The sequence below is a fragment of the Phyllostomus discolor genome, chromosome 8, assembly GCF_004126475.2.
Source record: "Phyllostomus discolor isolate MPI-MPIP mPhyDis1 chromosome 8, mPhyDis1.pri.v3, whole genome shotgun sequence".
In the NCBI taxonomy this organism is placed as follows: Eukaryota; Metazoa; Chordata; class Mammalia; order Chiroptera; family Phyllostomidae; genus Phyllostomus; species Phyllostomus discolor.
The window spans coordinates 63,236,127-63,252,046 of NC_040910.2; the positions used below are offsets into that span (position 1 = coordinate 63,236,127).

The window sequence follows — 15,920 nt, forward strand, 5'->3', positions numbered from 1 at the left end:
TGATACTTCATAGTGAAAAAGCTTAAACTTGTATCAGATACTACTTTCTTGTCTACTTTCACAGAAAACAAATACTTTTTTAAAAATTATTTATTTTTAGAGAGGGAAGGGAGGGAGATAGAGAGAGAAACATCAATGTGTGGTTGCTGGGGGTCATGGCCTGCAACCCAGGCATGTACCCTGACTGGGAATCGAACCTGCAACACTTTGGTTTGCAGCCCGTGCTCAACCCACTGAGCTACGCCAGCCAGGGCTAAAAAACAAATAGTTTTCTGGTAAACTGAAGTTCCTAAACTAAATGCAAGCAACTCAAAGTAAAGAGAAAATTTGAAAGCTCAGGTATGTGGGACCTTTAGGTAAGTTAGGAAAAGGCACCCTTTTGGGGAAGATGCTTCAGCAAAGCTGTCTCCTTAGGCAGATGCAGCCTGCTGGGCACCCTGGTTGGGGGTTTGGTTCTCCTCTCACAAAGGGAAGGCAGCCCTTCCCACAGGACAGGGAGCGTGGCATTTCACAGTATGGTAGGCAGGATGCAGTGTGGACTGGCTTTTGGTGCCACTGCCTCTCTGTCTAGACACATCTGCACAGTGCAAAGACAGCGAAAGTCTACCTGGCTGCCCCACCTAGGAAACCGGAAAGATGACAATGACATGGCCACTGGCCGCTCCAAGCCTATGCACACACAGAACACTTCCTGGCACAGACGACCCCTGCCTGGAGCTGGCTGGAGCTGGCTGACATGGCCCCTTACCTCATAGCCTTCTGTCTTCTTCTGGCACCACTTTAGCAGAGCGTTGCGCTTGGAGCCACCATATTCCCGGGCCAAGGCAGCCAAAGGATCTCTTCTTTCCACACTAGTTAGAAAGAAAGAGCACAGAGCAAAGAGAAGATATTAATTATCAGAACCTTCAAATACATAATAAATAGATAAATAAATAATTAGACTAGAAAAGCAAGTCTAGGTCATTCCAGTGAGACTCAAGAAAAACAACCAAATCAGTCACATTAACAATACATTGTTATAATGTCTCATGGTATGAAAGAAAAATTAGCCCTGGCTGGCGTAGCTCAGTGGATTGAGCGCGGGCTGGGAACCAAAGTGTCCCAGGTTCAATTCCCAGCCAGGGTACATGCCTGGGTTGCAGGCCATAACCCCCAGCAAATATACACTGACGTTTCTCTCTCTCTCTATCTCCCTCCTTTCCCTCTCTAAAAATAAATAAGTAAAATCTTAAAAAAAAAGACAAGAAGCCTAAATGTGTAAAAAAAAAAAAAAGAAAAATTAAATTATGTTTCTTGGCTACTGAAGTCTAGAAAGATTTTTTTTTATTTTTAAACCTATCTGTTGCTCTAGTCATCTAGTCTTTTATTTATTTACTTAAGTACAAGATCATTTTAATGAAAGATGCCTAAAGAAAAAGCACTTCCCATGTTTTCAGGCCACACCATAGCTACCTGTCGTATAAAGGTAGGTTAGAAGGGCTGCTTTTGGGGAGGTGATGGGAATGGAGGTGAAAGGCAAAAATCAGTCAAGATGACTCACGGTCTAATGGTGGCATAGTCCTCAGTTCATGGTACATTAACTGAATGTTGAGCTCCCATTTAGCCAAAAGAAGTGATTTTACCCAATACCATGGCATTCTGAGAATAAGAGTTTAAGTGCCCCCTCTTCAATTTCTCTATAACAGTTCTGTTAATGTGTAAGTTTTTATGCTACCTAAAATTATCCGAATTCTAGAAAGGGACTTCAGACAATACTGTTCCTTCCGTGAAGAATGCAGGAGAGGGCAATGGTTCTTCTGCCCCAGTGGAACATTCTCCACCCCCAACTCGGTGTGCAGGAGCGCTAGAGCAGAGCAGGGGGCAGGACGTCTCTAGAGTAGCAATTGTAGCAGGCAACAGTTTAAGAGCAGCAGAATTTACTCCTAGATGTATACATCATCAGGGCACAAGAATGTTTGTAGCAGTGTGGCAGGCAGTGGACAGGCCTGAGCACAGCAAGGATGATGGGCCAGTTTCAGAAGGTCACCAGGGCAGAAAGCCTTGGGTGCCTAGCAACGGGCAACACTGGGAAAACAAGAACTTCATCCTGAGGGTGACTTTTCCTCTCCTAGCATATCCCTGGTCATAGAATTCAGACCCCCTGACCTTTCATATCACTGGTCAAGCAGTTTGAACCATCCCCTGACCTTTCCTCTCCTGACATGTTGCTAGTCATGTGGTAGATCCCCTTGGAGGAGGAACAAGGGGCTGAAGAGTAGCCTTATGTGACTCCCAGGTGGTCCTGGCATGACCACCCCCTTAAGCATTAACCCCGAGGGATGACATCCAGGTTTCTGTTGTGTTTCAGCTCCAGGCCCAGAAAAGATGCAAAACCAGACAAGCAACAGCATGTTGACCTCAGGAACAGCCTCACTGACTAATGACCCCTTGCCCTAACCAAACAGTGGAGACTGTGACCCTGAGGGGACACACTGGAAAGCTGATGAATATTAAACACTAAGATCCTTGCCCTGGGATGGCCCCCTAAACTCCCTGCCCTTAAAAGCCCTCTCCAGGGGGAGCATACCAGTGACTTTCCCCACCTGTAGCCCACACCCCAGGCAGGTTTTTCTTGCCTCTCCTTTTCTCCTAAGCTCCAAGAGCCATTTTTGGCCTCTGTAACTTGTTTCCTGAGCCCATTTCTTCTACAATTCACTTCTACCTCTGTGACTTTCTAAATTACTTTTATCTCATAGTCTTGGCTTTGAATTCTTTCCTAGCCAGAACTCAAGTATAGAGGAACTGAGGTCCAATTGCCAGTAACAACTGCTGCTGTTTTCCTGCCAACATCAGCACTTTTTATAATAGTAAACATTGGAAACAACCAAAACATCAGGAAAATGGGTAAACGGTGGTATATAAACTGTGGTGTATATAATAGAATACTATATAGCAATAAAAACCAATTAATTGCAGATGTATGCAATAACTTGAATGATAGCAGGAACAAGTTTGAATTAAAAATCCCACAATGTTTCTATTCATACAAAATTGTAAACATGCAATTTAAACAATATATTGTTTATATTATTTGGGTATACAAATAATTTGGGTATACAAAATAGATGATGAAACTGTAAAGAAAAGCAAGGAAACATATATAAAATTCAGAATGGTAGTGACCTTAGAGGCGGGCTAAAAAGAGGCAGGCAGGGAAGGATGCAAATGGAAGGGGCTGGTAGGAAATTTCAACAGTACTAACAGCGCTAGCTGGTGTGACTCAGTGGACTGAGCACTGGTCTATGAACTGAGATTGCTGGTTCGATTCCCAGTCAGGGCACATGCCTGGGTTTCAGGCCAGGCCCCCAACTGGGGGTGTATGACAGGGAAACTGATGCATGCTTCTCTCCCTCTCTCCCTCCCTGCCCCCCTCTCTGGAAACAAAGTCTTTAAAGAAAGTGATAGTAATTTTCCTTAAACTGGAAGGTAGGGTATCCAGGTGGATCTCCATTGTGTCAATATTCCTTATACCTTATACATATTTTATTATTATTTTGTACCCATCCAATATTTAATAAAAATATTTAAAATGATTTTTAAAAGGAGTAATGGGATAATTTTAGACCCTTGGCAATCTGAATTATGGTAGAGAGATTTTAAGAAAAACTTTATGCTTGAATTAAAATTTTTCTTGTGTAATCTAATAAATGCTTTTCTTTTTGTCTGACAAATCTGTAAACACAAATCCAGGAGTTTCTGTGGTCAGAGCTCTCTCTGTTAACCACGGAGTTGTGGCAACTCTGCCTGTGTACACTGTGCCAGTCCTGCTCTCGCTGCATTTCTTAGAGCGGAATTTCTAGCCTGACAAGTTAGGGGATACTGAGATGAATGTCTGGGAAAGACTTTCTGTGTGAATGGATGACGAAAACATTTACCGAACAGTTTTCTTTAAAGAACAGAGCTAACTAAATTAATAATGACAGGACGAGAACTTCCAAAGTAATTTCTATCCTGCCATTGGTTATATTCATGGTCGCACTGACATAAATATAAAAATAAGTAACAAACTAATTTCACTAATTTAAGCTTTCATGATTAAGGGTATAATATAAATAGCATATTAACACACACATAGCCTTTTTGTATACATTTCTGGCGTAAAGCAAAGAACAACTTCAGAACAGCACTAATTTTGGTCCTTAAAACTTGTTGTAATTATCTGAATCTCTTGCACATAAACAAGACCAGTATGTAATGACTGGAGCTTTAAATTAAACCTATGAATGATATGACTTCATCACTTTGGGCCCAAAATAGACTACACCCAAAGATATGAAAACAGCTGAACTTTGCAGACTTTTACAAAATCCTTTTATAATATTCATAATGGCAGTTATAATATCTATTATAAAGCCATTACTCCTAAAATAGCCAATTCTGTATACTCATGTACCTACCTATTCTTAGTGTTTATTGAGTGAAATGCTGTGTGTAGCATAACACTGGTTGAGAATGATATAAAAATGTAAGATGAAGTATCTAATGTCTGCTAAATTATAACCTAAATGAGGGCAGGGCAGAGGGCATGCATACTATGCAACCTTGAATGACTAGGTTGGCCAAAAAGTCTGTTTAGTTTTTTTCCATATAATAAAAGACATATTTTTAATTTTCACCAATGACTTTATTGGATATTTTCAGTATGTTGCTATCTACTGCTATTGGCTTCTAGTGAGTAGAGGCCAGGGGTGCTGATAAACAGCTTCTAAAGAATAAGACAGCCCCACACAGCAAAGGATTATTTGGCCAGAATGTCAATAGCACCAAGAAACTTCGCAAACCACTTTTGACACATTCGATAAGTCATAGCACCTTCTCCATACACTACACAAATCTTTTTTTGTGTTTCAGTTGCATTTTTACTTTTCTTGAAATAATAAAGCACAATATGCTGAAAATGTTGGGTATCTTCTTCCATCTTCAATATTAAAATGACTACACAAAAATTCATCAATTTTGATGTTTTTTTTAAATGCACACTGATGTGACAGCTATCACAATACAATCTAACCAAACTCTTTCGAATGAAGTTAAAGACAACTAAGTACTACTAGAGCCATTGTATGGAAAACATGTAATGGATTTTTTGGCTAACCCAATAAACACCCAAATGAGTGTAAGATACCAAAGGCAAAGAAAAGCGCTGTTGGTGCTACCAGGGTAGTTAGCTAAGACCTCATGCATCATTTGACCTTGAGGGAGAAATGGTATTTAGGAGTGAAAGGACAAAAGGAAGATAATTCAGGCTAGAACCATGTAAGCAGTCATAAATGCTTGGGTTATGTTGCAAAGAAAGGCCTTGAATAGAACAGGCTCTGATGAAGGAAGAGCTGGCCGCAGAAGTATGGACCAAAGTATGGACACAGAAGTGGGAGGTGTGTGATGTGGCCTGTGCAGGAAGCACGTGGTGCTTTAAAAGACTGACTCAACACGGAGGGTGGACAGGCAGCTGGAAGAGGGCACCAGGAGCCCTGGAAAGGGAGGAGGGGGCAGAGGTGTGAGAGCAAAGACAGGCCTCTGCAGTCTCTGTCTGCTCCACTTCCCACTTTCTCCCTTGCACCCAGCTGAAGCACTCTCTGAACATTGACCTAGAAGTGCTCCCCCAACCGTTCTTACATGCCATCGTTTACTGTACCACCACCATCACACAATTCAGAAACAGAATTCTATAGACTCAGTGGTCCCCACCACTTCATCAAAACGAGGACAAACATCTTACCTTGGCAATGAAGAACATTCGCAACATGGCTCCAACCTGCCTTTCAGTTGTGACACCCCAGCTGTCCACCTCCCAGCCGATGTTGACTAGATGCCTATTGTATACATGCCAGAGTCCCTGCCCTAATGAAGCCCACAGGCTAGTCTACCCAAACTACACCAGCCACCCTTCCCCAAGCCTGGATCCAGCGCTCCGCACGATGGTACCAGCAGGCCCGCTGGCAGAAAGGCCGCTTCCTCTCTCTAGCCTTCCCGATTTATCGACCCACAACCACCCCCTCAAGTGCTTGCCTCAACTGCTCTTCCTGCATCTTTTCTTTCACTCTATGCAGTGCTACTGTAACTTAACCCTTTGCGTTCAGGAAATATATGCAGAAGTGTATTTGACCATAAGGGATAAAACAGAAGAAAGATTATGAGGTTATCACCTAGGGTGTTTCTGATTTCTCACTGTTGAAAATGTGGTACCTGAGTTTGCTTTGTGGTTTCAGGCCCCTGGGAGAAGTGCTCAGCAGTCGAGTGTTCCCGAAACCCAGAGAGGGGGGTCTGCTCAGTGACTCAAGTGAGGGACTCTTATGGAGATAGGGGTCTGGTTTCAGGTCCTCAGTTCGTCCCTTTAGAAGATCTGTGTGAACAACAACATAAGCTTCATCTCCTGAAGAAGAGAAATGTTACTGGTCATTGTACTTGTTTTCTCAAGTACAATACAATTCTCATTTTATTCCCTAGTACAAACAGGTAACAGGCACAGCTATATAGAGATATAGGTTGTGAATAAGTAATACAAACAAATAGGGAAATGGTATTTTCTAGAAAGGATTCTTCAGGCAGAATAAACTACATAATTCAAAGGGACTAATGCCAAATCAGCCCCGTATTCAAAAGCTACTATGAAATTTCAAGATGGCACCAGAGAGCATCCACCCTATGCCCTTACTAGGAGCCTGTGCAACTGCACAGGTCACATGCCCACAGAGCCAGCTCCGTCCTCAGGTCAAATACTTTGTTTTCACTGATGGGCATCTGAGACAGAGGGCCAGCAGGAAGATGCCTAAAGGGATTATCAGGTCACAGATGGTAGCAGGCAAAAAGCTGGGAACCAAGAATGATAACTATTTTACAAGTGAAAGAAATCATTACAATCACAGGGCCTGACTTATTAAAAAAATTAAACATAATTCCTTTAAGGCTCCTCTCTGCTGTCATATTAATCTGAGTCAAAACAAGTAATGAAACTGGTTGACTCCTGATAATATTTCTTAACGGGCCACAAAAGTATAGACTGGAAGGTAATTTCTGGATTGTCTGGTTTGTCTTTACAAAGGAAAGGGGAGCTCAGAGAATTAAGCAACTTGCTCTGTGCCACAGGCAGAGCCCACAGTCACCCTCTAGGATACCAAAACTTGTCATGGAAGAAAATAATACTGGCCCTGCTAATAGCCACCAATTATGGGTAGTAAAATTGGGAGTGAGGCTAATTAGCTCAGAAGAGCAGAGAAAAACAGTTTACATCACTAAAGAAAACAACAAAAACAGCACATCAATCCCCTTTCTGCAGCTTCTGATGACCTCAGTGTTGTCGAGGCAGTCTGAAAACAAGCGATTTTCTCAGGTAATCCTTTTCAGTTTAGTAAACAGAACTGCCCCAGTAAACAGGTGCCTGGTAGGGCAGAGAGGGTGTATCATCAATGAACTATTTACTTCAAGGCAATCACTGTTGCAGAATCAGCAATGGCACTGACCTTGCCAGTTAAAAGAATGGTTTCTCTACAGCAAGGGAAATTTTAAAGCTGGAGGAATAGAGGAGGCACAAATATGACTAAAAGATCACCTAGTACTTTTGAAAATGGTTAAGATAAATCTTATGTCCTAGGCACCATATTTTTTGGACCATAAGACGCACCTAGGTTTTAGAGGAAAATAGGGGGAAAATTTTTGAAGCAAAAAATGTGGTAAAATATATAATAACATAAATAACATAATATTTCACCCATGTAAATGTAAACAGAACTCAACAGCAGCATTAATGACTATTATTCCTCCCAAATTAGGGTGTGTGTGTCTTATAATCTGAAAAATACGGTATTTTACTACGATTAAAAAAACAAACGCCTAGATGCACTAGATGCATGTAATCCAGTTATTCCCAATTTTACACTACAAAGCAAGTGTGGAGAACTCAAATCAGGTGGTTTTCAGTGCTTTGCTTGATGTCCCCTCTGTTTCTAGTGAAGGTTCACTCCTTTGCACAGGGTGACAACTTGCTCAAGGCCACACTCACCCCTTCTGTGCTCTTCTTTCTTCTGCTGACCTCAGACTACCCAATGGTCTTCAGTTACCATTACCTTCTTCCTGGAGGTCTTCACTATGACTCAAAGTCCTACCTGAACATTTATCACTTTCTTATGAAGCCGCTAATTGGAGCAACCTCCAGCCTCCTTACCAAAAGGCCACACTGTAAAAAAATTAGGAAAAATCCTATCCTGGTCCTCAAGCTGTTCCAAAGCCATTAACATCCTCTGAGGTAGATGGCATATCTGCATTTTTGAGATGAGGGAAGCATAGTACAGAGGGTGGAATAACTGGGCCAAAGCCAGACCGTAGGTGGTGAGGCCAAGATCCAAACCCAAGCCGTCCCACTCCTGTGTCCCCCCTTAGCTGCCACCTCACACTAGCCCTCATACGGGGAGGCCCAGTGGGAGTGGAAAGGTGACGTGGTAAGGACTATGGATTACAGCCTCCACATCACCTCCAAGAAGGGGATTTTAAAAATATGTGGAAGAGGCTTATACTCAAAGACAAAAATATCTCATAAGAAGCCTACTTTAGAAATTATGGAAGCAAAGACTTTCAGAATCAATTAAGATATTTTTCTTAAAATACTTTTAAAGATATTCTCCTCAGATTCAGTAAAAAAAAAAAAACAACAAAAAAGTCCCAAAGTCCGTCATTTCTCCCACACACATGCACACTAAGAAGTGCAGCCAGCAGGAAATAGGATCTAATAATGTTCATAGCACACATACATTTAGAGTTTGAAATAGTTTGGAATGAGGGCCGCTGATTTTTTTCTATGCTCAGTTTCATGCAAAGAAAAGTTAGCCCCACAAAAAAAGTAAGCCAAAGTACTTCATATTTAAGACAATTTACCTGAGAGGGGAAGGTCTGGAAGATCCAAGCGCTGAGTCACTCCTCTGCTGGCAGGCCGCACACTGCTGTAAGTTGAATGCCTCTAAAAACCAAAGGGCACACCAGCATACATAGGTGGACTTGCACATGTGTAGGTACAATGGTTCTCAAGCTCATTAGACTCACTGGGGGCAGCTCTGAAAACAACTTATTAGTTTGAATAGATAATAAATGAAATTGGCACAATTCTCAAAAAGGCCAGAAAAGACACAGAATTAAAAGGAAGTCTCCCTTTCATTTCCATCACCTAGTTTTTCTCCTTGTGGGTAATCATTATTGATCAGCTTTGTGAATATCTTCCTGGAATAGTCTGTGTATATTCAAGGATATGTATAAAAATACTGTTTTTAAATGGCCAACAGATATGTCGGGTTGTTTGTTTTTTTCTGTAAGATGGCTCTAGCAGGCCATAGTTGTCTTTAACTTCATTTGAAACAATTTGGTTAGACTGTATTGTGACAGCTGTCATATCAGTGTGCATTAAAAAAAACTTACCAAAATTGGTGAATTTTTGTGCAGTCACTTTAATATTGAAGATGGAAGAAAACATGCAACATCTTTGGCATAATTATGCTTTATTATTTCAAGAAAGGTAAAAATGCAACTGAAATGCAAAAAAGAAAATGTTTTGTGCAGTGTGCGGAGAAGGTGCTGTGACTGACTGAACATGTCAAAAGTGGTTTGCAAATTTTCATGGAGATTTCTCGTGGATGATGTTCCATGGTCAGGTAGACCAGTTGAAGTTCATAGCAATCATACCACAAGGGGGAGAGTCGACAAACTCAAAACATTCAAATCAATAAAATTATTGGTGAAAATGAAAAATGTGTCTTTTATTTTACAGAAAACAACAAACAAGACTTTTTTGGCCAACCCAGTATAAGAAGATGTTCAACATCACCAATCATCAAGGAAATGCAAATCAAAACTACAACGAGTTACCTCCTCACAGCTGTTATTATAAAACAATAGCCACAAAACAGAAAATAACAAGTGCTGGCAAGACATGGAAAATTGAAAACCTGGTGCAGTGTTTGTGGGTATATTAAATGGTGCAACCACAATGAAAAAGAACAGGGAGGTTCCTCCAAAAATTAGAAACAGAATTACCATATGACCCAGCAATCCCACCCCTGGGTATATATCCAAAAAAAATTGGAAACAGGGTCTTCAGGAGACACCTGCCTGGCCAGGGTCACTGCAGCACTATTCACAACAGCCAAGACATGGAAACAGCGTGAGTGTCCACCAACAGATAAAAGGATTAAAAAAGTATATTTATCTAGTTTCATTAAGTACTAAAAGTGCACTGATTATTTAAATTTAAAACAAATTATTTCAATTATCTATTGCTGCCTAATAAGAAACCCACAAATCTTTGTGGGTTAAAACCAATTATTCATTTGCCCATGATTCTGCAACCTGAACTGGGCTGGTGTTGGGAAACAACTTGCCTGGTTTCAGGAACTGTAACCCTGCCAGCCAGGGGACCTTGGGACCATAAGCCAATAAGGAGACAAAACTTATCTTTTTGGCAAGGGCGCAGCTTCTGCCCCCTTTCCTTTTCCCTGTTTGACCCCTGGAGGATGGCTGGATAGCCAATGATGGGTAAGATTCATAAAGGAAGAACAACTTAAGACAAGCACAGTCGAGAAGGGGCCATGAGGGAAAGACTTAGGGGATTGTGGAAGAGGGACAAAAGACCCTCGCCTCTTGGCTTTGTCATAACCTGAGTGCTCATTCTATCTGCAAAAAGTCTCTTAATCCTTGGGCTGCCTTGCTTCCTCCACCTGATTCAGGCCTGAAACAATGCTGAAGGGGGGTGCAGCCCTGTGCTGGAACTGGCAGTTCCTGGTGGGGGGTGGTGGCGATCAGGCCTAAGAAAGAATGCATAAAGTCCTGTGAAACCTGCTTTGCTAAGAATGTTCTCAATTTAAATGTTAAGGGTCCAAGCATAAAATAAGTTTGTTTCCCAAGGTTTTACAGCCAACTGGCACCAAGACTCTGTCTACCAGACCCTGACTGAAAAGGACCCCCATGATCCCAGAAATGTTATCTGTAAACCATACCTCCTTTCTTTGATATGCATCCCTATGCAAGCTAAACTCAATAAAAGCTCACTGAGAGAGAGAATTGACACATTTCTCCTCTGAGAGACTGATCAGCCTTTCCTCTCTAAGCAGATCATGTCTTGGTATACTTATTCTCATCTGTGGTGACTGGAGGGCTCTGTGGGTGGAGCCCCCCAACAGGCTGGCAGTGACAGTTCTTCTCAGCCACATGGAGTTTTGACAAGGGCAGCTCAGCTAGGACTCAACTCCCAGGATTCCAGCTGGAGTGGCTGGGAGGGCTTGGGGCTGGATAGCCCTTTCTCTGTCCATGTGGCTTTTCTCTCTGATAGTGTATTTGACTTTATATCATAGCTGGTATCCAAGAAGGTAGAAGTTGCTTGTGTATTGGACACTGTATAATGTGGGGTGGCACTGCCCACCAGCCACGTGCACAATGCTTTTCCAATACCTGCATAGGAGAAACAGCGGCCGCTGGGGCAGTCCTCACTGGTATTCCACTCAGGGGGCTTCTGGGGGTCTTATGGACAGGAATGCTCTGTCCAGCTCCACCTGCCAAGGGACGGGAACGTTTATATGTCAGTGAGTTCAAAATAGCAATACTTCCTGATTTGTTAGTTTTTGGTGACTAAAAAAGTATCCCATGCTGTTAATAAAATATTATGCGTACCATTTTCTTCTCTGGATTAGTGTTGAATTGGGGAATGAGAGGACAGGAATTAAGTAAATGGGGCTGGTCTTATATATAGGACACACAAAGAAAAAGAAAAGATGTGTGATAAGGTTCCTACAGCAATAAGGAGCAAGAAAATTCTTGCACAAAACATTACTGTTAATTCATTTCCCATCTTCATAGATTGAATGCAGTCATTGAGATTTCATGTCTTTCAATAACTGTAGCCTACTCTTCATCTAATATGGCTGCAAACTATTTTATCAGAGATAATCAAGTACATCCTAAGATTAGCTAGTACTACAGTCTTCCAAAACAAAAAGCATATTTGTTGTAGTCAGGTGAAGAAATATACTGTTATTTGGATAGATGCACATTTGTGTTTTTTCTGTTTACTATATTTATGGGTGTACAGTATGGATATACGCTTTTCTTATATATGTAGATAACAGTGAATAAAGGTGACTGTCAGTCAGCCAGACATTTCCAGAAAAAGATGGAACTGTACTAAGTTCAAGAATGACAGATCAGCACAGGTGCTTAGGTGTAAGACAGGACCAGGCACAAAAAAGTCTAACTGCCTGTTGCAAGATGAAGTAGGCTGGGGGTAGCAACAAGAGAGATGAATGCAAGGACTTGGTCCCTCATTTCCTAGGAGATGAGGCCTATGACTGACTCTGATAATTCTCATCAGACTGCAGAGGAAAATAAAATAGCAGCAACCTGAATATACTGGGTAGAGAGGCAGAAAAGGAAGGGGGTAAGGCAAGATGAGGTGGAAAGAGGAGGCTGCATTACATGCGAGACAGAGTCCCCCTGTTGCCCCACTGAAGCTTTGGCCAGTCTCTTGTACATGGCAGCTTCATGTGGAATGGTCTAGAAGAACCCTTGTGCTTGCAGCCATTAGGGGCCAGTGTGGTGTAGAGATAGGTGTGATATTTGGGACCCTGGTCTGAATTTGAGTTTTGCTTATAAAACAAATGATTAAATACCTGGGCGTCCCAAGTCGAATGACTTGATAAGAGACTTGACGGTGGTTGCAGGCTCCAAAGGTGTTGGAGATGTTCTGTTGACACAGATACCATGCCACCGGCCAGGAGCATCGGCCTCCAAGGGCTCAGACTCTTCATGAACAGGTCTGCAGGGCAAAGAGCAAATCAGATTGAAAAGGCGGGGGGGGGGGGGGGGGCGTGAGGTGCTCCATAGGGAAAAGACATGGATGGAAACAGCCAACAGGCAGAAAACACACAGCTGGAGGGAGAACCTCAAATTTAAAATCTTGTTTTCTGTATCGGCTTCACATCTTTAGGAAATAATGTAGGTGTTGCTCTCAATTTTTATCAGAGCTGTTTTCTTGGGAATCGCCAGAAATAGTATTTTAATATGTAGAGTGACATTAGCTCTAAGTAAAAAGAATGTGACTCTAGTCTGCAAACTGGAAAAAATATATACAAATGTTATTCATTATAAATATTTAGCCCACTATCTGTGGTGACTACAGTAAATTGTCTTGTCAGTGTGTATTCCAGCCCCCAACAGGGGTGGGAAAGGTGGTATCTCAGGACTCCCCTGCAACTAGAAGTCCAGATGGGATTTAGGGTCTTTCTTGTCCCCAACCAGAAAGATGGGGGCAAGGCCTGGAGTGGGACTCAAGGTGGGGAGGGGAGGCAGGGCAAGGGGCACTCACTATGCTGAGACAGACAGTGGCAAAGGAAAGATGCTTCTGCTACACTGTGGGGGCAGCTCTCCACCTGAGGGGCCAGGTTCCTGACCCTGAGGCCACTCCATTCACAGCAGAGGCAGTGGCTCCCTGGCAGCCTGATCCTGTGCTGTGACTTTGGGTATTGTTCCTAGAAGCTCAAGCTAGATTCTGTTTCTTCAACCCTCCCAACAATGCTGTAAGCCATTTAATGCTTGTCTGCTTAAACCAACTAAACTACAATCTATTTGTACAACAGAATCCCAGGCCATATACTGTTTGCCCTTCCAGAGAGAGAATGGTAATAGTATTCTGGAATAAGTAACACTACAATTCTCTGTAAGGTGAAGCTTCTCCTCTCACCCAAACTTTCCTGGGGAGTTCTGAACTCAGTTTCTAAGTTCAAGCACAGACACACAGAAAAGTCTTTTACAGACAGATCACCTGATTCGATCCTCTCACACATGGCTTCCTCATCCAGGGGACTCCAGCATGTCATTAAATCTCCTTGTGAATGATTTTCCAATCTTCTCATTTCTAAATCACTGCTCTCTTTATTCTATCAAATTGCCACAACTGTTTTGCAAGATGACTAATTTATGAGAATGACTCAAAAAGACTATTTCTGGCAGTATATTTTAATAAGGTCAGTGGGAGATTAAAATATTTACTTACTGATCTTTTTGAAATTAGTCTAGTTATTCATAAGCTTCTGTGATTGAATATACTTGTCCTTAATTCTTAAAGTTTTTGTTGATCTGTAGTCAGTGTGAACAGAATAAATTTAAGTGAAACAGAACTTAAAACACTTAAATCACACTGCTGTACACTCTTGTCTCAACAGCCCCTTCTTTTGAGTGAAAAAAAATCAGTAAACTGATGACATTTTGAGAAGATAGTAAGAATTTCAGAAACTTATAGAGGGTGGGCTTTAAAATTTCTGTATTTAATGGGCTTGATTTTTGTAATATTTTCCCTTGTAACTTCCCCATTGCATTATATAGTACAAAATCAGGTGGTTATACACACAAAGAGGTACAATCACGTTAAGTATGAGCATAAAAATAATCTCCTATTTCTGTCACAGCCATTCTCAGGAAGGTCAGACACAAAATTGGCTGTCCTCTTACCAGTACATTTAATAACCTCGTAGCTCATTAGCTCATTGTGGTTTTAATTTGAATTTCTCTGATGATTAGTGACATTGAGCATCTTTTCATAACGTCTATTGGCCACCTGTATGTCCTCTTTGGAGAGGTGTCTACTTAGGTCCTTTGATCATTTTTAAATGAGATAATACCTCACACCCGTCAAAATCAACAAACAAGTGCTAGTGAGGATGTGGGGAAAAGGGAACCCTCATGCACTGTTGGTGGGAATGCAGACTAGTGCAGCCACTGTAGAAAACAGTATGGAGTTTCCTCAAAATATTAAAAATGGAACTGCCGTATGATCAAATGATTCCAGTTCTAGGAATTCATCCAAAGAAACCCAAAACACTGATTTGAAAAACTATCCACAGCCCTACATTCACAGCAGCATTATTTACAATAGCGAAGATATGGAGACGACCCAAGTGCACATCAATAAACAAGTGGCTAAAAGAACTGTGGTACACCTATACAATGGAATATTACTTAGCCATAAAAAGAACAAAATCTCACCATTTGCGACAACATGGATGGACCTATGGGGTTAAGGTATTAGGCTAAGTGAAATAAGTCAGAGATGTACAAACACCATAAGATTTCACTTATATGTGAAACCTAAAGAACAATATAAACAAACAAACCAGAAACAGATTCACAGATTCAGAAAATAGACTGATGGTTGCAAAGGGGGTTGGGGGTTGAGGGACTAGGTGAAAAAGGTGAAGGAATTGAGAAATTCAGATTGGTAGTTACAGAATACGGGGATATAAAGTCCAGCACAGGGAATATAGTTAATAATACTGTAATAACTATGTGTGGTGTCAGGTGGGTACTAGAAATACCAGGGGGAACACTTTGTAAAGTATGTGATTGTTTAACCTCTGTGCTATACATCTGAAACTAATAAAAAATAATGTTGAATGTAAACCATACTTGAGTAACATTAAAAAAAAATAAGTAACTTGTGCCCTGGCTGGTGTGGCTCAGTGGATTAAGTGGCGGCCTGTGAACCAAAGGGTTGCTGGTTTGATTCCCACTCAGGCCACATGCTTGGGTTGCAGGCCAGGTCCTCGGTAGGGGGCGTGTAAGAAACAACCACTCATTGATGTTTTTCTCCCTCTTTCTCCCTCCCTCCTCCTCTTTCTAAAAATAAATAAATAAAATCTTTAAAAAAATTAATAACTTGCTACCAAAGGGCCTTGGAGAAACTTAGGGTACCCCTTCCTTAAAGGAAAATCATTTCCAAAAATTCATTTTCATTTCATTCCCTGATAATTGATTAAGAATGAAACAGAAATCCTGCATCTGCTGAGGAAGTCCCTTTGGTTATCCAAGTTTCTTTGTGAATCAAAATATCAAATGATGTCGGAAGACTTGTTTAG

General features: G+C 41.5%; 1 protein-coding gene across 5 annotated transcripts in view; it reads right to left on the bottom strand.

The window, feature by feature from the left end:
* Nucleotides 1–15,920, bottom strand: part of SPECC1 (sperm antigen with calponin homology and coiled-coil domains 1) — a 258,495-nt gene that overhangs the window by 60,711 nt on the left and 181,864 nt on the right. For 3 of the 5 annotated variants that reach the window (XM_028534280.2, XM_028534281.1, XM_036032945.1), the window contains 5 exons: nt 12,681–12,826; nt 11,467–11,567; nt 8,908–8,989; nt 6,226–6,382; nt 749–851 (listed from right to left, as the gene is read on the bottom strand). In XM_028534280.2, the coding sequence (XP_028390081.1) occupies nt 749–851; nt 6,226–6,382; nt 8,908–8,989; nt 11,467–11,567; nt 12,681–12,826 (589 nt within the window). Of the gene's footprint in view, nt 1–748; nt 852–6,225; nt 6,413–8,907; nt 8,990–11,466; nt 11,568–12,680; nt 12,827–15,920 lie in introns of all 5 variants that reach the window. The other 2 variants (XM_036032942.1, XM_036032943.1) reach the window with 1 other exon arrangement.